At 37.0% G+C, this 24,667-nt stretch overlaps 1 protein-coding gene across 12 annotated transcripts in view; it reads left to right on the forward strand.

The window, feature by feature from the left end:
- The window catches only part of FKTN (fukutin), a 94,680-nt gene that overhangs the window by 48,557 nt on the left and 21,456 nt on the right, over positions 1 to 24,667 (forward strand). For 7 of the 12 annotated variants that reach the window (XM_032240262.1, XM_032240271.1, XM_032240261.1 and 4 more), the window contains one exon: positions 18,329 to 23,258. In XM_032240262.1, coding sequence (XP_032096153.1) covers positions 18,329 to 18,542 — 214 coding nt within the window. In that variant the 3' untranslated portion in view covers positions 18,543 to 23,258. Of the gene's footprint in view, positions 1 to 114; positions 2,903 to 18,328; positions 23,259 to 24,667 lie in introns of those variants that run through there. The other 5 variants (XR_004257492.1, XM_032240267.1, XM_032240265.1 and 2 more) reach the window with 2 other exon arrangements.

Consider the following 24,667-nt stretch of genomic DNA (forward strand, 5'->3'; position numbering starts at 1 on the left):
ATTTTTAATTTTTGAATAGATTATATATTACATAGTTAAACAATTCAAAGAATATAAAGGATATGTGTGGAAAAAACCTTTCTCCATCCTCTGCCCTTATTTTCCTGTTTCTAGGTGTTGTTTCCAGAAATAACCATGATTACTCATTTCTTATGTATCCTTTCAGAGACAGACGTATGCTTGTATCCTATAGTATCTACATTCATCTCTCCCCCTTTACACAAATAGTTTTATAGTATATTACACACTGTATGTTCTTTTCCTCACATATCTACATATTTTGGAAAATGTTCCAAATGAGTATATATAGAAATAGCTGCACTTTATTTCATTGTATGGCAATACCATAATTTATTCAACCAATTCCCTATTGATGAATATTTAAGCTGTTTCCGGTAGTTTGCTGTGACCCTCAGTTCTGCAATGACTATATCTCTGGCCACATGTCTTTATGCACATGTGTGAAACACTCTGTAGGATAAAGTATTAGACTCAAATTTTGGGGTTAAAGGGAATATAAGCATATTTCAATTTTGATAGATATTGCCAAATTGCCCTCCCAAGAGATTTCCCCAATTTATATTCTCAACCACATGGTTTGAGAATATGGGTTTATTTTTTAAATGTGCGCTCTCTATAAAGAGAGGTAAACCTGCTTAATATTTGCCACTAATCAGTAACTAATCAGTTACTTGTAATCAGTAACTAAATCTACCAGACACCAAATATAGTTGGGAGCATGAGCATGTTAGAATTACTATTGAAACTAGTCAGTGTAATGTATCATCTCCCCTTCCCTAAAGGTTTTTTTTTTATCTTTCTAATAATCTATTTCTTATTTTATATACAGTTCATTCTGAGAAAAGCTTAACAATGCAGCATGCTTATGATTTTTAAAACGAGGAACTCAAGAAGGAAGAAAAAAGATTTTCTTTATAAACTACTCTGCAGGCCTACCGAATGATCTCTTTGGTCCTAAGATTTAATAACATATTAACAGTAATCATAAAGATATAGCTACCAGGATATCTGCTAGCTGTTAGCCACTATGATAGCTAGTTCATATATATAATCTGGTTAATCTTCATACTATCCCTGTGGGTTCGGTATTCTCACCTCCAGTTAGACATTAGGAAACGAAAGCTCAGAGTGAAGTAACTTGCTTGAGGCTTTTGGCTATTGATGGCAAGACCAAGATTTAATGTCAGACCTGTTTGACCCTCAAGTTAAGTGAATTAGTATGTATAATGCATTTGGAACGGTACCTAGCACATTGTGAGTATTGTGTAATTAGTAGCTACTGTCAGTACTGTATTATTATAACCGTTACTGTTATTAGCATTACCATGCTGCATTGGCATAAGGTATGGTACCTTCAGCACAGTGATAAATTAGATTAGTAATTTTCTAGGCAGGCATTTTCTTCCCCCGTCTCATGCTACTCATTCCATCTTTAGTTCTCAGTCTTTTGCTTCTTTCTAGGACACCTTTCTTTTACCCGAAATCCAAATTCCATTTAAAAATGTTGACTGGATTCTTTATTATGTTTTTCTCCAGCATCCAAATCTGCCAGTAGTAAAAGTGGCTAATATAACAACTCTGTCTATAGAATGTGAAGTTTTTATTCCTCAACTTCACATTTCCTAAAGATGCTGTCTAGATTTATTTGGTTTGTTTCTCTCCTTCCCATTTTGAATCACCTGGTAAGGGCAGAGGCCAGAAGCTTGAAAGGTAATAATAATAGTTAACTTTATTGAATATTTACTATAAGCCAAGCACCATCCCAAGCTTTTATATGTGTTATCTTATTTAATCCTCACAATAAGTTTATAAAGGAGATTTTATCATGATCAACTGTATTTTATGGACAAACAAATTAAGACAAACCTGAGTCAGACCCAGGCCTGTATCACTTCAGAGCCCATGTTCTTACCAGTATACTATGTTAGTGTCATCATGATCTCTACCATGTTGTTAATAACCCCTCCATGAAAACATTATCAGGCTAATACAGCTATTGCTGTATCCTCTAATAGGAAATCTACTCCTTGGGCTAGTAGCGGGTTCCCTGTACCTTCTGATAGTTGGTTTCTGCTTATTGGATAGATCTTCAGAAAATTCGGATTCATCCTCTGTGGACCACAGTCTTGTCCAAGTGTGGATTTTATGTAATTTATCATTCATTTCTGTAAAATGTATTTACTAACTGCTGTGGGCTAAGGATATTGATATGACTGTAACTTAGTTTCAGCTCTTAAGGATCTCATGATCTAGACCGTGAAACATGTTAAAGTACTCTGATAGCAGTACTGTAATCAAATATGTATAATCTGTAGTTAGGTACCAAATCAGCCATATCTAGAAACAATGGCAAAGAAGTGTGGCTTAAAAGTAATTTGTTAGGTAGACTTAGGAGAAATGTGGAAAAAGGCCTAAAAATAGGTTTATTTAACTATTTTTCTAATTAGTTTATTTCTATTTTTTAATTTAAAAAATTCTGTGGGCACCTGTATTCATAAAGTAAAAACTTTATTAGGGGGTTGTTTTCTTTAATAGATACCCAAAGGTAGAATTAGTAAGTCAAACAGTATAAGCCTTTTAAAGAGTTTTGATACGTATTGCCAGATTGCATTCCTAAAAAGTTATACAAATTTGTATACAGTCACCAACATAAATGGGTGTGCTTAGTTTGCTAAATCATACTGAATTTTGCATTGTATTCAGTCATTCATGACTCCCCTGATAGTTTCTTTGAGTAACTTTTTTTTTTCACTTTCTTTTCGTTATTCCAAGGTATCTTCTATCATAAAACCAGGCCATCAATTACTACCTTTCTGGCCAGGAGCAGTGGCTTATGCCTTTAGTCCCAGCACTTTGGGAGGCCAAGGTGAGAGAACTGCTTGAGCCCAGGAGTTCGAGACCAGCCTAGGCAAAAATGAGACCCTGGCTTTATATAAATTTTTTTAGAAAATTACCCAGGCGTGGTGGCATGTGCCTGTGGTCCCAACTACATGGGAGGCTGAGGTGGGAGGATCACCTGAGCCCTGGAGATCTAGGCTGCAGTGAGCCACACTTGTACCACTGCACTCCAGCCTATGTGACAGAACAAAACCAAAAAAAAGAAAAGAGAAAAAAAGTATTACTTTTCTGTTAACTATTCCAAACATCAACTGGCTTTTAATACATATCTAGCTACCTCCCTGCCATCCCCAGTCTCCCTTTCAAAATCCAGCTTTAAAATATTACAGTGCATTTTGAATGTTTTGTTATAGGTGTTTGCTAGACACTTATTATGTAGAGACTTTTATATCAAAGCTTTATACAAGTGTGATTTTAGGTGAGTGAGCCCAGGAATTAGAAGACTTGGATTCAAATCTGAGTTCTGTTTTTTTGTATCATATAACCTACTGAGCTTCAGATTTCTCCTCTGTAAAATGGGAATAACACTGTGTACTTCACAGAGTATAATGCTTAGATTAAATAATTTGTAGTTACCTGATTCAGTACTTGGCACATAATAGATTCACAGTTGTTTGTTAATTCTTTTATTTTTTTATTTTTTATTTTATTTTAGGTACATACTATATCTGGCATTTCTCCCCATGTTATCCCTCCCCACCCCCTGCTGTCTCTCCCCTACCCCGCCAACTGCCCCCAGTGTTTGATGCTCCTCTCCCTGAGCCCACACATTCTCATTGTTCAACACCCACCTATGAGTGAGAACATGCAGTGTTTGGCTTTCTGTTCTTGTGCCAGTTTGCTGAGAATGATGGTTTCCAGATTTATCCAAGTCCCTACAAAGGACACGAACTCATTGTTTTTTATGGCTGTGTAGTATTCCGTGATTTATATGTGCCACATTTTCTTTGTCCAGTCTATCACTGATGGGCATTTGGGTTGGTTCCAAGTCTTTGCTATTGTATACAGGGCTGCAGTGAACATACATGTGCATGTGTCTTTATAGTAGAACGATTTATAGTTCTTTGGGTATATACCCAGTAATGGGATTGCTGGGTCAAATGGAATTTCTATTTCCAGATCCTCGAGAAATCGCCACACTGTCTTCCACAATGGTTGAACTAGTTTACACTCCCACCAACAGTGTAAAAGTGTTCCTATTTCTCCACATCCTCTCCAGCATCTGTTGTCTCCAGAGTTTTTAATGATCTCCATTCTAACTGGCATGAGGTGGTATCTCAGTGTGGTTTTGATTTGCATTTCTCTAATGACCCGTGATGATGAGCATTTTTTCATATGTTTGTTGGCTTCATATATGTCTTCTTTTGTAGGTGTCTGTTCATATCCTTCACCCACTTTTGAATGGGTTTGTTTGTTTTTTTCTTGTATATCTGTTTTAGTACTTTGTAGATTCTGGATGTTAGCCCTTTGTCAGATGCCTAGATTGCAAAAATTTTTTCCCATTCTGTTGGTTGCCGGTTCACTCTAATGATGGTTTCTTTTGCTGTACAGAGCTCTGAATTTTAATTAGATCCCATTTGTCTATCTTGGCTTTTATTGCCGTTGCTTTTGGTGTTTTAGTCATGAAGTCCTTGCCTATGCCTATGTCCTGGATGGTTTTGCCTACATTTTTTTCTAGTGTTTTTATGGTGTTAGGTTTTATGTTTAAATCTTTAATCCATCTGGCGTTAATTTTAGTGTAAGGTGACAGGTAGGGGTCCAGTTTCAACTGTTAATTCTAAATTAGGCAGGCAGAGCATAGAAATCTGATTAGGAAGATTCATTGCTAGGTAGCAATTAGAAAAAAAATCACATAGTAATGGATTAAAGCCTACCAAATGTTACAAAAATGAATATAAACTTGTATTACATATAACTGCAGAGAGATACAGTTTGTAGGAATAAAACGTGTAAAGAGTACTGATTCTACAGAAGTTTTCTCTGAAAGTGAGGGTTGAGCCAGCACAATTTGAATGACTGTTGTTGAATGGGGAATTGCCATTAAATTAGATTTGGTTGCCTCTAGAAAAGGAAACTTATGGCCATGTAGAGATGATATGGGTAATGTTGGTAAACCGGTTAATTGGCAGAAGGTCTTGTTTGGTGGGGTTTTTGATTGGATGTAATAAAGAATGTCTCTCATAAGGCTTTGGTGGAGAATGTAATAAGACATGAGTCCTGTTGAGGAATATTGTTCTTGCTAGTGTGTGTAGGCATGGAAAGCTGGTATAGTGAGCAAGACTCGGGTGGTTGAGGACCTATGCTAAACAGGAGGTGACTCAAAGAAGTGGCAAAAGGACTTAGCACCATGCTTGGTTATGAACAAGGGGAGTCCAAGAAAACTAAGTGTCCAAAATAACATATAACTTTATAATCTTAGGGCTAGAGAAAAATTAGGAAATAGTGTGGATTATTATGTTAAAAGTACACAAAGCAAATGTATAACTCCAAGAATTATTGAATGAACAAATATGTAACCAACACGCCAGTAAAAAAAATAGGTACTTGTCAGCACCCCAGAAACCCACGTTATTTTCCCTCATGATCACAGCTCCTGTTTCCCACAAGGTAACAGCTATGCTAACTTCTGATATTACAGTTTAGTTTTACCTGTTGTTTTGTTTTTTTTTTTTTTTGAGACAGAGTTTCGCTCTTGTTACCCAGGCTGGAGTGCAATGGCGCGATCTCGGCTCACCGCAACCTCCGCCTCCTGGGTTCGGGCAATTCTCCTGCCTCAGCCTCCTGAGTAGCTGGGATTACAGGCATGCACCACCATGCCCAGCTAATGTTTTGTATTTTTAGTAGAGACGGGGTTTCACTATGTTGACCAGGATGGTCTCGATCTCTTGACCTTGTGATCCACCCACCTCGGCCTCCCAAAGTGCTGGGATTACAGGCTTGAGCCACCGCGCCCGGCGTTTTGTTTTTTTAATTTTATGTAAACTGGATGATATGTTGCTGGCTTCCTTTCATTCAACATTGTATTTGTGAGAACCATTTATATTTTTGCATGTTGTAGCTATTCAGTCATTTTATTTGCTGTGTAGTAGTTAATTGTATGAATATGTCACAAATATTTATTAAGTCCACTAACCCAAATATTAGTTGGAAATTTGGGTTGTTTTGAATTTGGGGCTATTATAGATGATGCTGTAGTGAACATTTCTGTGCATGTCTTTCAGTGCCCTGGTACATGCTTATCTTAGTTTGCTCAGGCTGCTGTGACAAAATACCATAAGCTGGGTGCTCATAAACAACAGAAATTTATTTCTCTGGGTTCTGGATGATGGGAAGTCCGAGATAAAGGTACCAGCATGATCTGGTTCTGGTGAAGGCCCTCCTAGTGGTTGCAGACTGCTGACCTCTCCTCATATGGTGGAAGGAGCAGGCAAGTTCCCTTGGGCCTCTTTTATAAAGGTTCCATTAGAAAGCGTTCCACTCTCATGACCTAATCACCTCCCAAAGGTCTTACCTCTTACACTGTCACCTTGGAGATTAGGATTTCAGCATGTGAATTTTGAGGAGATGTAAACATTCAAAGCACAGCAATGTTTTTCTGTTGGGTTTACACATAAAGTGTGAGATTGCTTGGTCATAGGGTATTCATATGTTTAGTTTTGGTGTATTATTTACAAATAGTTTTCCAAAGTTTGTTATTCCAAGTTATGTTCCAGTAAGTTATAGAACTTTCCATTGCCCCACATTCTTACTAACACTTGGCATTGTCAGACTTCTTAATTTTTAACCATTTTGCTAGGTGTATAGTATTACCAAATTGTAGTTGAGATTTCCATTTCCCTGACTCAATGAAGGCAAATTCATGTTTGTTGACAATTTGGATATCCTCTTTTGTGAGTTATCTGCTGAGTGTCTTGTCAGTTTTGTTTTTAATTTGAGTTGTCTGTCTTTTTCGTACTTGAAAATGTCATTTCCCAATCTGTGCCTTTCTTCTTTACTCTTTCTGTTTGTTTTGGAGTGCAGTGGTACGATCTCGGCTCACTGCAACCCCCACCTCCCAAGTTCAAGCAGTTCTCATGCCTCAGTCTCCTAAGTAGCTGGAATTACAGGCACACTCCATTACACCCAACTATTTTTGTATTTTTAGTAGAGATGGGGTTTCACCATGTTGCCCAGGCTGGTCTTGAGCTCCTGACCTCAAGTGATCTGCCTGCCTCGGCCTCCTAAAGAGCTTGGATTACAGGGTTGAGCCGCCCTGACCAGTCCGTCTTTACTCTCTTAATAGTGATTTTTGGTCAATAAAAAGTTATTAATTTTAATGTAGTTCAGTTTATTTCTTTCCCTATCTCAAGGTAATGAAGCTTTTCCTCCTATACTACCTTCTAAAAACTTTATTGTTCTGTATGTAATATGAAATAAAGATCAAGTTTACACTCTATACTTTATTTGGATTCACTAGTTTTCTACTAATGTACTTTTTCTGTTCTGAGATCTAATCTAGGTTACCACATTGCATTTAGACACACTACCTTTTGAAATTTGATTTTAGTCCAAGATTTTAAGCTTGTCACTGTAATGCTAGATTATCATACATCATTGTATGTCCCAGTTCTGCTCATTCAAGGGCCTTGAGTTCCTCTCTCTTTTTACTTGCTTCTTGGTACCTCTATCTGGAAATAATCTTCTCTTCCTCTGCATTACTATGGATTTTCTTTTTCTTTACCTCTCTCATACTTTTTTGGAGTACTTTTGCTGATTTGTCTGTCCTTTCTACATGATAGGTAAAATCAGGCCTGGTACATGTTACATGTTTGGCCTGAGACTAAGTGAGACCTGAGTCCTATATGAAACTAAGTCAGATCCTCTTAAGTGTAGTATACACTGTTTTGTTAAGATGATAGGGTGACATTAGGTTGATGCCTTTATCCAACCTAACGCCTTTGGAGAATTAAAGCTATAATTAAGTTAGCCTAGTAGTTTTCAATCGTTCTGCTTCACAACAAGTTAAAGATTAAAGGTAGTTGTTGAATCCTCACTGATCGTCTCTCTCAGCTTCACAGATTGATACTGTGCTCCTATAGTTATAACTGCAAGAAACACATTTGTCTTTTTAGTACTTACAGCTGTGAAGCTAAAGGCAAATTTGAATAATTTTTTTAAATGAGTGTATTTAAAACATTGACTTTTCTAAAAATGATCTCATATTTTCTGCTCCATTTATGCCTTTATATTTTACAACATACAGATTATGTCTTAGGTCTCCTTAATTATACCGCCAAACCTCTAGTAAGTAGCAGGTGCAAAATTGAGAAATGGAGAGAAGAACTTTGAAAGAACTACTTTTGGAAGTTATGCATGTTATATGGTAATTGTATACTTATACAATATGTAGACATGGCAGTTATTTATATAGCAAGCTTTGTTTATTTCTTTAAGAGAAGATTGCCTCCAGATGAATAAACAGCAAATCTTTCATTTATGTGAAGTAAATTATATTTTTCAAGACTGCCACCTCATGCCAGTTAGAATGGCGATCATTAAAAAATCTGGAGACAACAGATGCTGAAGAGGATGTTGAGAAATAGGAACACTTTTACACTGTTGGTGGGAGTGTAAACTAGTTCAACCATTGTGGAAGACAGTGTGGCATTTCCTCAAGGACCTAGAAATAGAAATTCCATTTGACCCAGCAATCCCATTACTGGGTATATACCCAAAGGATTATAAATCGTTCTATTATAAAGACTCATGCACACGTATGTTCATAGTGGCACTGTTTACAATAGCAAAGACCTGGAACCAACCCAAATGCCCATCGACAATACACTGGACAAGGAAGATGTGGCATATATACATAATGGAATACTATGCAGCCATAAAAAATGATGAGTTCATGTCCTTTGTACAGACATGGATGAATCTGGAAACCATCATTCTCAGCAAACTGACACAAGAACAGAAAATCAAACACAGCATGTTCTCACTCATAGGCAGGTGTTGAACAGTGAGAACACATGGACACAGGGAGGGGGAACATCACAGGGGTCTGTTGGGGGGTGGCCAGGGGAGGGCAGCAGGGATGGGTGGGGAGGTTGGGGAGGGATAACATGGGGAGAAATGCCAGATGTAGGTGACGGGGGGATGGAGGCAGCAAACCACATTGCCATGTGTGTACCTATGCAACAATCCTACATGATCTGCACATGTACCCCAGAACCTAAAGTACAATAAAAAAAACAAAAAACAAAAACAAACTGCCGTATATTTTGTTGAACATAATTCTATAAGATGGTATTCTAAGATAAATAAAAACATATTTTCAGTAAAGACTTGTACACAAATGTTTGTAGTAGTCTTACTCATACCAGCAAGAAATGGAAGCAACCCAAATGCCCATCTTCTGGTGACTAGTTATAAAATTATGATAAATTCAAACAGTGGACTACTACTGAGCAATGAATAGCAATGAACTACTGATAAATGCAATAACATGGATGAATTTCTAAAACATTATGTTAAGTGAAAGAAGTCAGATAGGACAAGTATATACTATGTATTTGCTTTTATTTGAAATTGCACAGGAAAAACCATTCAAGAGTGTAATAAGATTAGTGGTTGCCTAGGGCCAGGGTGGGTTAATTGCTTGACTGCCAAGGAGCACAGGGAACTTTAGACAGGGAGTTGGTAGAAATGTTCTATATCTTGATTATTGTGGTGGTTACACAGGTATATACGTTTGTCAAAACTTATCACTTAAAATGGATGCATTTCATTATACCTTAGTTATACCTCAAAAGAAGTTACCTTAAAAGGTTAAGACCTGGCACAGTAACCCGTGTCTGTAATTGTAGCATTTGGGGAAGACAAGGTGAGAGGATCAGTTGAGCCCAGGAGTTCAAGACAAGCCTGGGCAACGTAGGGAGACCCCATGTCTACAAAAAAAAATTAAACACTAAACTTAAAAAAGATTAAAAAGATAACAAACGGTTTGTGACTTAGAAAACTGATGCTAAGAGAAAAGGGTCTGAGATCACAGGTTGAAACAGAGGGATATGTGGGACCAAAAGCAATGAATTTGATCAGGGCAGACCTAATTGCAATAATAAACTTTGACACTTTCACATATGATTAAACAAATTGGGTAATCTGATAATAGTTTAAAAGCCTTTTGTATTGAGTATGAAAATTGAAATTATAATTTTAATTCTTTTAAAAATTATCTATTATATGCAAGGAGAAGTCCTGTAAAAACTGTCTGAAGGAAAGCAAGCACAACCGGAATCTAACTGGTCAATGAAGAGCTGTAGATCTAGTTTTTGGAAGTTATGCAGTTATCTAGAGCTATAGAGTTTTTGGAAGTTATATAGTTATATTCCACGGCTTTGTCCTCTGACACTGAGGAAAACTTTTGTACTTGTTTTAAATTGATAGTTCTTAATGTAGTCATTATGTATATGCACTCAGGTATTAAATTATGTCAGTCCTTATAGGGTTTAATTTGTCTACTCCTTATCCTTGATAGAATAAATTTTTTTCTTGTTTTTCCTATGGTATAGATAAGTACTAGTTTTGTCACAGTGGTCTTATGGGGATTGCATAGGAAAGTTAATAGTAGGATAAATGGAATCACTCATGTACTGTTGAAGTCGGTAGGAATATGAGGTTTAAGAGGTAAAATTTTACTTTATAAAACATGTATATTCCTCACCCCCCATATATAATACGTTAAAAGTTTAGGATGGACATGGAGAATGGGATCTGAGAGAGACTGTAACCCAGCGTAGGCTCTGAAAAGTATGTTAGCAATTCCTTTATCACTCCTTTTGCTTCTGTTATCTATGGTGGGATTGTGCAAGATTTAGTAAAAGAGGTGGTTAAAGAAAATACTAGGCAGCACACTGTAACCTTGGTTTTCAAGAGCTGAGTCTAATTCTTACATGACTATTTAAGGGCAGTGTTGGTGATGATGACTTAAAATTAATGTGACACAGTCATTTTTCACTTTGCCACGTTTCCTTTGCTCCAAACACAAAACACTGATGAATATATCTAAAAGATAGAGCTGAGCTAAAAGAAAATAGAGTAAATGATGAAAAGCAATATTTCAAGACAATTTACAAATTAAAGACAGACAAGCAGGATAAATAATAAATCCAAGATACTTCTTAAGGAAACCAATATCAAAACCAAAAAATGTTATAGGATACCAGAGAAAATGGGTTGCTTACAAAGGAGTAGCAAGTATACCTTAGCAACAATAGAGGTCAGAGGTAATGTAGTAACATCTCGCAAAAGCTGAGGAGAAATATTTGTGAACTTAGAATGTTATATACAGTTAAAACTAACATTCAAGAATGACATCAAAGTAAAACATTTACATATATAGAAAGACTAAAAGTTTATGCCTCACAGATCCACACTTGTGGATATGTGAAAGAGACATGTGAAAGAACCCAGAAGGAAGACAATATATATGAAATGACGGTGAACAGAAAAATGAATTAAAAGGTCAGTAAATTTGTTAACCATTGCATGTAAAAAAAAATGGCAACTAATGTATTAAAATGAGAAAGGAAGCCAGGCACAGAAAGACAAACATCACATATTCTCATTTATATGTGGGATCTAAAAGCAATTGAACTCAGGCATATAGAGAGTAGAAGGATGAGGCTGGGTGCAGTGGCCCATACCTGTAATCCCAGCACTTTGGAAGGCTGAGGTGGTCGGATCACTTGAGACCAGGAGTTGAAGACCAGCCTGGCCAACATTGTGAAACCCCATTTCTACTAAAAGTACAACAATTAGCCAGGCATGGTGGCACGTGCCTGTAATCCCAGCTACTTGGGAGGCTGAGGCATGAGAATCACTTGAACCCAGGAGGCAGAGGTTGCAGTGAGCCAAGATCGCACCACTACATGCCTGAACAACAGAGCGAGACTCTGTCAAAAAAAAAAAAAATGAATACAAGGATGATTATCAGAGGCTGAGAAGGGGCATGGGGGGAAGGTGGGGATGGTTAATGCGTGCAAAAAATATAGTTATAAAGAACAAATAAGGCTATTTGATAGCACAAAAGGGTGACTCTAGTTGTAACTTAATTATACATGTTAAAATAACGAGTATAATTGATTGTAACACAAAGCATAAATGCTTGAGAGGATGGCTGCCCCATTCTCCATGATGTGATTATTATGTATTGCATGCCTGTATCAAAACATCTCATATATTCTGTAAATATATACACTCACTATGTACCTACAAAAATTACAAATTAGAAAGACAGAAAGGTCAAAAAACTCTTGACATAAGTTGAGGAAAAGGTGATATATCAGTGTTCAAGGAGTAAAGTATACTAAGTTTCATGTTTAGAAAGAGGGTAAAGATTCTGCATAAATTTACTTTTTAATAGAGAATGTTATAGTGAAGTAATATGTTTTAAAATAAACAGTAACTAGGATAGCAATATTATCTAAAACTTCCAAACAGAATGAAAGGGAATATATAAACCTTTATCAATCCAAGTGAAAGTTTCAGATGTGGAGGAGTGGGTCAAAGAAAAAGAATGGTAAATCGAAAACTTGAAATTAATCATACTATGTTGACAATAGTCAACACTGTTAACAGTACTTCCTATGTCTTAGACACTGTTCTGAGCACTTTACATTTATTCATTCTGTACTAACGTCTCTCTAAGGTGTAGTTACTATTATTATCCTCATTTTATAAGTGATGAAATTAAGGCTCAAAAAAGATTGATGAGGTCATACAACTAATAATTGGTGAAGCCAGTACTTGAGCCCAGGCAGGCTGACTCTAGAGTTCAAAATAAGTTCAACACACAGTTTATCACAATAAATATAAAAAATACATAAACGAATTGAACTAACTATAAAAAGACAAAGGTTATCAAATGAGGAAGCAAAATTTAGGTGTATAATGCTTGCAAGAGGCACATCCAAGCAAAATCACATAGAAAGGTTGAAAGTTATAGGGATGAAAAGCTGTAACCCAATGTAATTAACCAAAGAAAACTGGCATTATACTATTAGTATCAGACAGAAGAGAATTTTAGAGGGGAAACATTAAAGGATTAGAAGGCTCATTACAGAATCTCTCAAAGAAACAGTCTACCGAGAATAAATGATATTCATGAGCTTACATGACTAACAATATGGTGAAAAATATAAATCAAAAACTGATGAAATTCTAATGAATATTTAACATGCCTACAATTGTGGTGGGAGATTCTTATATGCTTTTATTTTTTAAATTGCTGAAGACCAGGCACAGTGGCTCATGCCTGTCATACTAGCGCTTTGGGAAGCTGAGGTGGGAGGGTCACTTGAAGCCAGAAGTTTGAGAGCAGCCTGGGCAACATAGTGAGACCTCATGTCTATAGAAAACATTTTTTAAAAATTAGCTGGGCATTGTGGCAGGTACCTGTAGTCCCAGCTACTCAGGATGCAGAAGTTGGAAGTTCACTTGGGCCTAGGAGCTTGAAGTCATAATGAACTGTGATCGGACACTGTACTTCACCCTGGGTGACAGAGCAAACCCTATCTCAAAATAAAACTGCTTGTTTAAAAAAGAAGAAATTAGTAAAGATATTGAAGATTTGAACAAAATTAACAGACTTGATCTATTTGACTTTATACATATAAAGTCTTTACCCAATAAATGGTGAATATACTTTCTTGTCAGCTATAAACAGAAAATTTACAAAAGTTGATCATATACTATACCACAAAGGCAATTTTAAGAAGTTTCAAACCCTTAATAAAAATTTCTTGTTTGTGTATAGTTCTCCATATTAATGGATTAAAGAAGAAAAAAAACTACATGGTTATTTCAGTAGATAGCATTTATGACCACAATGGAATTAAATTAGAAATTGGCAATTAAGACATCTTTAAAATGAGTGAAAACTTAAAAACATCCTCTTTAATAACTCATGAATTAAAAAGGAAGTCATAATAGAAATTATAGCATATTTAAGACTTAAAGATGATGAATGTACTACATGTTAAAAATTATAGGCTGGAGCCAGGCACTGTGGCTCACACCTGTACTCCCAGCACTTTGGGAGGCTGAGGTGGGCGAATCACAAGGCCAGGAGTTCAAGACCAGCCTAGCTAACATTGCAAAACCCTGTCTCTACTAAACATGCAAACATTAACTGGGCATGGTGGCACATGTTTATAATCCTAGCTACTCAGGAGGCTGAGGCATGAGAATTGCTTGAGCCCGGGAGGCAGTAGTTGCAGTGAGCCAAGATGGCACCATTGCACTCCAGCCTGGGCAACAGAGGGAAACTCTGTCTCAAATATAAAAAACAAAACATTATAGGGGTAGAAATAAGTATATAAGCATTAAAAACATTAAGTATGAAAAAGTAGATTTAAAAACAAGCATTCAGCTGAAATAAAAGAACAACAGAGTCAAGGAAAGTGAAGGAAGGAAGTCAAGAAAAGAAATTAATGAAATGGAAAATAAACATTATCAAAGACCAAAAAATCAAATTCTGGCTTAAAAAAAATTAAAGACTAGTAAAATAGCAAGATTGATTAAGAAAAAATAAAAATCTGGGATGGCTGGCTTTAGTTTATACTCAGCTGTGTTACACTGACTCAAAAAAAAATGAGGTAGATAACTAGGTCAATAAATGTGATAATTAAAATGTGAAAATGATAAAATTTTCCAGAAAAATCAACTCAAAAAGATCTAGATAACCTACATTCATTCAAGAAATTGAATTAGTAATCAGAAATCCTCCTTTCTCCTTCTTTTCCCTACCAGAGAGTACTAAAACCTGGAAAGTTTACTGCAAAGTTTTATTGTGCCTTCACAGAACAGATTATCCCTATATTATACAGCTTATTTCAGGTGATAAAAAAATATAAAACTAAGTAACTATTTTATGAGAGTGATAGAAAAAGTGGACATGGACAATACCAAAAAAAAAAAAATTGTAAGGGAAATTACTGTCTCAGTGAATACAGTGAAAAAATACTAAATGAATAGAATTTTGTAGTGGGTACATATTAGCATAATTCTCTATATTATACTAATATAATTACTAAAGGATTAAAGGGGTTCCATATTAAAGGATTAAAAGATTAAAGGAACAAAAACACTATGATTGTTTTAATAGATGAGATTAAAATTTTTTGATAAATTTTATAATTAGTCAAAAAGAGACCTCTCAGCAAATTTGGATTAAAAGGACTCTGGGCTGGGCATGGTGGCTCACATCAGTAATCTCAACATTTAGGGAGGCAGAAGTGGGTGGTTCACTTGAGATCAGGAGGTCAAGACCACCCTGGCCAACATGGTGATACCATGTCTCTACTAAAAATAGAAAAACTAGCCAGGTATGGTAGTGTGCGCCTATAATCCCAGCTGCTCCGGAGGCTGAGGCAGGAGACTGGAAGATGGAGGTTGCAATGAGCAGAGGCTGCACCACTGTACTCCAGCCTGCACTCCAGTCTGACAACAAAGTGAGACTCTGTCTCAAAAAAATAAAAAAGGAATCTGAAATTTCTTTAATCTAATGAAGAGAATGTAAAAAAAAACTAGAGTGAGCAATCATGTTTAATGATAAAACTTTAGAAGCCTTTCCGTTAAAATCAGAAAAAACTTAGGAATGCGTGCTAGCCCTGCTTCCATTAAACAATATGCTAGAGGGTTTAGGCACTGGAATAACATGAGAAGAAGAAATTAAAAGTTAAAAGAAGAGGAAAAAATTGGTAGTGAGAATAAACCATTTATGTTTTGCAGGAAATTCTTGTCAAGAAATGGCTCTACTGCTCCAACTCTGGAGTTAATGTAGAACTTAAGTTTAAAAAAGTCAGGTTCAGTTATAGTTGATGTTGTCTCTCTCTCTGAACCTAGTAATAATAAAACATTGTTATTCTAGGATGGTGGAAGAACCTCCTTTTAATTTAGCAGTTATGTTCATAAATTGTACTTAAAATGATTGTATGTAAACTGATGAAATTATCCAACTACCACCAAGTAGTTCTGTGGATTTTAAAGATATCTGTGAGGGAAAAAAATGGTCTATTCCAACTGTTTAACTACTGTTTTATGTAAAGATAACATGAAGTAAAAGTGACATGAAATATAAAACGGATGGCAGGATTTTTTTGTGGTCATAAGATCTCTTAAACTTGTAGTCTGATTTAGAGTTGCCTTAGTCTGAATTTACACCTGTTCACATGTTGGATCCAATCCCAGGGCCTTAAAGTACAAACTGCTCAGCTAAACTTAACCTTAGCTTTAAAAGTCAAGATAGCATTGCAGACCCATGGTGTATTTTAGTCTTAGTCATTATTTACTGGTTGCCTGGACAGGGTACATGGCATGTGCTGTTCTGTGTCATTCACCCCCCCTTCACTTCCTCTCCACAATGCTATTTTATAATTAGTTTTTACATTTTATTGTTTGTTTATTTTTCCTCTTCTCCTAGGACGCTGGGATTTTCTTTTTGCTGAATGGATTGAAAAATAATTGGGGAAAAGAAAACCATAAAGGGTTCAGAGAGGTTTCTGTTTAAGTACAAAAATCAACATTTGAGTTAAATTGACTTTGAATTATTTTCACATTGTTTATATATTTAAAATGTTTTGGCTTTGCTCATAAATCCTTCATTGTTCAAAACATTGCTTTTGTAAAATTTGTAGTATTCTCTTTCACCGTATCTATCCTGTATCTATTATTATTTTTCCCTCTTTCAGCGGATGAGACCACAAAGGATAATTCTTAGAGAAGTTTCCTGGCCTGTGTTACAGGATAGACCATGATTTCTGCCTCAATTCAACTTCAGTGTGTCAACTTGATAGGATAAGACAGGTGGACATTCTGCTAACCAGCATCTGATTAGAGAGGGTGGAGGCTGGTGATGGATCGTTATGTGTAATGACAAAATAAGCAATTCCGTGAACATGAGTGTGCAAAGTAAAATTGGGACCAGCAGATGGTGGGGCTAAGCTGTATCTTATTTCTCAGCTACGAGATTTTCTGTGACTGCCTTTTCACAGTAGCCAGCTGGGATTGTCCATTAACTGGGTTTGAGTAGAAGGGAGTTGTTGCTCTCTTTAGAATTTGTTCAGCCTCTCCTTTTTATGTATGGCTTTATGTTCATTTGGTGGTAAAATACGATATTCAAAGGCAGAATATATGAGAACTGACCTTTTCTTGGAGAACATCCCAGTTAGATCCCATTTCCACAATATGATTACATTTTAAAACCTGGCTTTTCCCTGTTCTTTCTTTAATCCTCTGATATTTTAAATTTCTATAATCTCTGCTATTGCCCCTTCAAACCTCATTACTGAAAGTTCTTCCCACGTTGAAACATTTCTCAGAAAAAAAAATGCAGAATATACAGTAGAGCTATAATGTAACTTAAACAGACCTGCTAGTTTTAGCTTTCTTTTATAGTATACAGAATTTACTTTACTTGATCCAAAGTACCTTTAAGAAACATGTTTTGTTAATTTTTGTTTGTTTTATATATATTTTTTTGAGACAGGGTCTCACTGTGTCACCCAAGCTGGGGTGCGGTGGTGTGATCTCAGCTCACTGCAACCTACCCCTCCGGGTTCAAGTGATTCTCCTGCCTCAGCCTCCTGAGTAGCTGAGATGACAGGAGTACACCACCACACCTGGCTAATTTCTTTTTATTTTTAGAAGAGATGGGATTTCATCATGTTGGGTGGGCTGGTCTCAAACTTCTGGCCTCAAGTGATCTACCCGCCGCAGCCTCCCAAAGTGCTGGGAGCCACCATGCCCAGCCTGGTTTAATTTCTGAAACTTACTTACTAATTGACTTAGTTCTACAATAGATATAGTTAAAATCATTGTAACTCGTATTTCTTGGGCTGGTTTAAAGACGTTCTTTAGCATTTGAGATGAAAGGCAGAAACCATAGGTAGGATCACATAAGCTATGGAACCAAAGGAAAAGCCTGGAAATACAACTTGGAGTCCTGCTTACTCTGTATTCTTGGGAAATCCAGATTGTAAAAGAAAAGAAAATGGTCATTTTCATCTATCTTTTGACAGCTTTTTGTTTTGACACTTCTTTCCTTGATAGTTCCAACAGAAAGCCCAAGGCTGCTGCCTCAGTCACGAACTTACTGGCCTGGGTCTTTTTTACCCATCTCTGGAGCTTAGGGATCGGGTCAGCCTCTCGTCAATCTTGTGGACTTGCAACAGGGAAGGAAAATTGGGGCACTGTTAACATTAGAAGAGGAAAGGGGTTCTGGACAGTCAAAAACAATTAAATATCCACTCTATTTCCAAAGCTGTTTTATGGGAGAGTACTATCCTTCAGCCAATAATGCATTAGCAGCTGGATTCCTTAGCCAGACCTTCCACTGTTGAAGTCTAATCCCTCTGTTTTGCTGCAGATACCTGTTTCCCAAGTTTACACTTTGCTGGACTGAGTTTGTAGACATGAAGGTTCATGTGCCCTGTGAAACCCTCGAATACATTGAAGCCAACTATGGTAAGACCTGGAAGATTCCTGTAAAGACATGGGACTGGAAGCGCTCTCCTCCCAATGTGCAACCCAATGGAATCTGGCCTATTTCTGAGTGGGATGAGGTTATCCAGTTATATTGAGATACTAGGTCGAATGGGAGAATTCCTTTCTTGGAAAAAAAGGTAGATAACTGTTTAAAAAGATACATGCCTATTTGTCAAACATTAGTGGGAACCAAAGAAAAAAAGTGATAAGTTTGAAGACACAAAGTTTCGTCACTCCAGAGCCATCTGATTTAATTCTTCATTTAGCACTTACTGAGGAATTTTCATGTGCCACATACAATGCTAGGTTACAGTGGAGAAGCCTAGATTAATGAGACAAATACCTGCCTCTTTTATTCCTCCCTTTGGTAAACAACTCGATTTTCCTTTGAGGGAACCCTCCCCCACCCTTTGAAGAGTTCAAGTTCTGTAAAGGTTTTTAAAATGTTAAGTAACGCTTGAATTGGAAGATGAGCTCACCAGGCAAAGCTAAGGAAGGTTATGCTAGTTAAAAAGAATAACCCATTCCTGTTCTGGGCATTTAAGCTGATATGTTAGTGCTACTTTTAAGATTGTGGAGTTTGAGTTAATATTCAAGTGATCAGACTTTGGGTGGCATCAAGAAAAGATGACATCAGGTTTATTTTTCAACTAATCTTATGTGGAATTGAATTAGAGCATAAGGCATCATTGTTTTAGGGAAGATGAGAGCTTATTTATATCAGACCTTATTTGTCAAGATAAGTAAATTTCTGTATACATACTGTTTTCATATTTGAAGTGAGAAGAAACTCTGTGCTTGTGTAATGCTTAAATTTCCATCCATTGTGAGAAATTTTTCACTGACCTCTGATGGCACTTGTTGACAAATCATTCAAGTGAGACCATTCTACTAGACATGATTTTGAGAGTCCATGATTTCACAAAACTCACTTTTATTCTCAGTCATTCTCTTAGATACAAATATGAGAAATTCTTGTACATTTTATATTTTCTGAATGTATAATCCTTGCACTCCCAATTTTAATGACACTAATATATTAATAAAAATTTTAATGTATTCTGATTTTTAAAATGTACTCTTATCTTCATTTATCACAGCTTTATATCTTTGATTTATGGTCTATATACCAATTCAAATGGCATGTAAACCTACCTGTTTCTTCTCCTCTTCTAATATATCGGATCTCCAAAATGGATGCTAAATGGTGGACTTGGCAACTATTCACTCTACCACAGATCATAGAGTTTGTAAAGTTTGTGTCCATCCCTAGTTTTTCAGTCTGTTCATTGTTTATGGGGCAAGAACTCAGCCTTCTGCTTTATCAAGTACCACACATTCTGGAACCCTTCAGTTTCCTTTTCCCCTCAAGATGTCTGAGTCAGCTGGGATGGCTGTTTCCCCCATCTCCTCACCAGTCACTCGAAGGATATATTCCAAGTGCAAGGTAAAGGAAAATGCAGGCATAATAAGCACTGCTGTTTTTCTCTTTGGGAAAGGAAGCTGAATCTTATATCTTCTCTGTGCTATTTAGGACTACTTTCGGGAGCTTGGCATATTTTCCTCTAAAACCAGAGCACAATAGGAGTCTCACAAATGGAAACCCGAACGTCTGAGGGAATGGGCTGATAGACTTTCTCGAAAACCAATTAGGGAAAGTAACCTACAACCACCCCATTCCAAGTTTTTAAAGCAACATACAAACCTTCTTTGATAAATGACAGCCAACAGTCTTCCTGTCTTAAGTTGCATTCTCATTGCAGAATTACTGGGTCTTTCATAAATAACATGAGCAGGTTTCTGTGGACCTTTAAGATTATCAGCAAACTTGTCCCAAAATGGCGTATCATCATAATCAGTTTTCTCTTTTCTAGAAAATCGGCCCATAGAGTGCATTCCCAAATTCTACAGCCCTAAGTTCATTTTCATGTTCAAAAATAATATAACAAATAATAGCATTTTTGGGCAAAATCCACCTGACTTGAGGAGACCATTTGCTCGTGCTCATTATCTAGAAATACATAACACTCCACATTTCTGCCCATTTCAAATTGGGACTCACTCTCATTCTTTGCCAGGAGAGTTTACCCATTCCTGTTCAGATTAACCTTTTATCTAAAGTTCCTGGAGTACAAAATCTTAAGAGTGTCTGAAATCCAAGACAGGTTGGCCCCATTGACACAGGTTCTATATTCTTCCCTACAGAGACTACTGGCTGCTAAAATACTTTTCTTGTCTTCTGGTTTCACAGGCTTCAGCTCATGGGTTCTACCCTAACTTGGGGGAACAGAAGCCTTCCCCTAGAATCTGAAGGCCAGGCTTCCCTCTGATTCTGATTCACTATACTTTATCTTATGCTTTTTAACAGTTGGATTCTGTGGAGTGTCCAGAGACCTTGGGTTAGGTATATCCATCATCAGTACCTCCTAATCTGACCACTTTCAGGTTTAGTTTACCTGGGGAAGCTGGCAACTTGTTGGTAGTTAGGCACCCATGGATGTCTCCAGAGACATCCTGAGAGGTAAGATTCCTCTTAATTGACAACCAGGGCAACCAGGTAGCCACCCAGTCCATCTCTAAGCAGGGAGCACTAGTCCTTCTCTCCTCTGCTGCAGCTGCTGATATCTGGCCCCTGGAATAAAACCATAGTTCCCAAAACTGAGCATCCTTAAGAGTAGCTGCTCTGTGAGACAGCTGATTTCCTTGATTCCCTAGCTGCAAAACCTGCAATGTGACTACTAGGTGACAGAATGTTTGCCAGTATCCCCACAAAGCAAGTTAAAACTTAAGTGAAAGTCATTCTGCTTTTGAATCTTAAAAGCTAAAAGAGACCGTAATGTAATACTCATTTTAAACTCACTTATTTTATAAGAGGGATTAAATATATAAATGAATAAGCTAAATAAACACAGAATAGAATGACCTGAACAAGAACAGCTGAGGCTAAAACCCAAGACTGCCATGACTTCTAGTCAAATATCTGTTTTGCATCACAACACAGTATCTTTAACAGTGCTTGAGATGCTTAACAGAGAAGTCATCCGGTGCTTCAGTGAGTCTAAATTTCAGGGTATTTCTGCCACTTAGTATCTCTTTGTTCAGATTGAAAACCTAAGATGACAGAGAGGTCAAGGAGAAGTATTTTCTCGTTCAAAATTCTTGGGCGGCCTTCATACCTTTATCTGGAAAATGCCTTCTCTCCAGGCAATGAAATAGTTCACTTCTGGAGACATCAGCCTTTGGTACCCAATTCTCTAAGCTCAAGATGCATCCCATTGCTACTTCACCATTCTACTTCCCAGGGGAACCCTCAGCACCAATCTGCTAAATGCCTGTATGTGAAGAGTATTTCCCCTTTAAAGTGACCTTTCATGAGACCCTTTCTTTCCTAAGGGACCTTTACCTGGTAGTAGTGGTCTCATTCAGACACACAAAAATAATAGATGTAACTGGAGTACTTTGCAGTTTTCAGGATTTTTTTAATCTACTTGGCTGGAAAGGTGACTAGAGTATCTAGTTTTTAGTATTTAAACTACTTTTAATTATTTATATCGATACTCTCTGATAAATGCAAGTAGTAAAGAATAGATTGTACTCATTCCTTTTTAAATTTGTGATCTCAAACCATTGTTTTTGTTCTTACACGACTATAGTACTTCAAATGGCACATAGATAGGCAAGATATTACATAGGTAAGCACGAATTTGTACATTGGGTACCAGAGCTAAATCTGGAAAACACATTTGGAATGAGCTTCCACACTCCAGTCTAAAATTTCACTCAAACTTATGTCTACACGTTTTTCTAAGTTTACCCCTAGTTTCACTTTCTGGAAAGTGAACCGTTTTTTAAATCTTAAATGCTATAAATCCTTAGGAGAAATATTCCCTCAAAACCCAGTCAGAGAAATGGTCCCACATTCCCACCTTCTAACATGTAGTTATTAGTTGTAACAGTTTTAAGGCATGGAAAAACTTCAGTTACCGACCAGTCAAGAAAATTTCTCAAGAAAAATCCCAGCAACTATTCCTCTTTTCTCCTTGTCTTCCACTATCATTAAGACCTGGGCTAGATCCCCTCTGACATCTCACTTAGGGATGACAATATGTTGGCATAAAAAGACCACAAGCTTTTGAGTTAGGCCTGAATTTGAATTTCAGCTTAATCATGTGGGATTTATGGTGGGGGCCCTTTCAGTCCCTACTTCCACCCTAGTGAATTGGGAAATGATACATACTTCTAAGGGTTTTTAGGGGGATTAAATGAAGTATACAGTTCTTAGCCTCAGGCCTAGGATTAAGTAAGTACTCAAGAAATGTGCAATTTTCTAGTTCCATGTTTCTTTTCTAATCTTCAAATGGAATTATAGAAACCGTGGGTCAGAACACATTGCTTCACTCAGGAGGTTGCATGACTGAATTTGCTTAAGAAAAGAAAATTCTGTCAAGTCATTACAAATTAAATTGTATGGTTTATGAATTCAGAGACATTACCAGTTTGCCTCCTCTCAATAGAACTTGTATTTTCATTTTTTTGATTAAGCAGTTGTCTCAATATTATCCCATTGCTACCTAGTTTGCTGGTCCCAGGCAGTTCACTGTACTTCCCTAGGTTTGGTGCCTGCTCTCCCCTGGACTTCTTTTTCAATATTCTAGCCTTTCTTAGATGCAAATCATTACCTCCTTGTTAGTGAAATTAGATATAAGCCATGATTTGGAGAAGAAAGAAATCTGGAATACTTAGCTTTATTTAATTGTCTTAGCTGATGAATGCCTGTGTCATTGTTAATAAAGGAGAATTGAAAATACTCATTTCTACTTTCTGCCCCCAAACTTGTCTTTCTGTCTCAACTAGGCAAGGATCCCCAGGGTGGTGTGATGCCATTTTAAGCTGCTTCACATCAGACTGAAATCCTAATTATAGTTTATAAGTGAAAAAGACTAATTCAATGGTGATACCTTTTGTACAGGTCCTGTGCTTAAAGTGGCAAGTATAAATTTTCTAATAAGAAATCCCTGCTTCTGTCAGGTGCGGTCACTCATGCCTGTAATACCAGCAGTTTGGGAGGCCAAGGTGGGCAGATCACTTGAGGCAAGGAGTTCAAGACCAGCCTGGCCAACATGGTGAAACCCGTCTCTACTAAAAATACCAAAACTAGGCAAGGGTGGTGGCTGGCACCTGTAGCCCCAGCTACTCCAGAGGCTGAGGCAGGAAAATCATGTGAACCCAGGAGGCAGAATCTGAAGTGATGCAAGATTGTGTGCAACAGAGTGAGAGTCTGTTGAAAGAGAGAGAGAGAGGAGGGAGGGAGAGAGAAAGAGAAAGAAAGGGGGGAGGGAGAAGGAGAAAGGAGGGAGGGATGGAGGGAGAGAGGGAGAGAGAGAAAGGAGAGGGGGGAGAGAGAAAGGAGGGAGGGATGGAGGGAGGGAGGGAAGGACTGATGGAAGGAAGGAAGGAAGGAAGGAAGGGGAGAAAGAGAAATCTCTGCTTTTGTACTGTCATAACTTCTACCCTAGAATGCCCCTTGGCACCTCCTAACCCAACCTCATACAGAGATTATGTAGGGACCCATTAACAAGCTGCCATATAATTATAAGCAGTTCTCACAGTAGGGTTGAAAGAGAGTATAAGGAAAATTAGAAGTACTATATTTTGCTATTGGAAATGAAATATTATTTCGTGCACCTTTGAAAAAATTAACAGGATTTTTAGCCTTCTGATGATTCATTGAAAGCATAGGGAATAGTTCATATGTTTGCTAAATGAAAATCTTATGTAGATATTTGTGTGTCTTCCACTTCATAACTACAAAAACATATGTATGAATTTCTAAACAAAGTGATATTTTAAAGATGAATATATTCAGTGTGTACTTGCCAGTTTACTATTTGGTTTTATATTCAGGTACAGATAGTTTGTGGTACTACTTAAAAATATCTGAAATAATATTATTTTTGTCAGAATTTCAATATATAATCCAGTTTGGGATGATGATAAAATTTTTCTAATCTCTTGAGATATTTTGTATTTATTTTTTGAGACTTGCCTTAAAAATAACAGACACTAACAGTCATAAATAATCTGGTAAAATAGTAATCTTTTCACCAGTACAGTATTTCTAAAATTCAACTCTGGGGACCCTAGTAGTCTGTACACATATGCCTGGTATCCAAGTTCTCAGAGATAAAACCTGCCAGCCAAAAACCACCAGAAACACACC

This window comes from Sapajus apella, unplaced genomic scaffold, assembly GCF_009761245.1.
Source record: "Sapajus apella isolate SASKATOON/1434 unplaced genomic scaffold, GSC_monkey_1.0 scaffold46, whole genome shotgun sequence".
In the NCBI taxonomy this organism is placed as follows: Eukaryota; Metazoa; Chordata; class Mammalia; order Primates; family Cebidae; genus Sapajus; species Sapajus apella.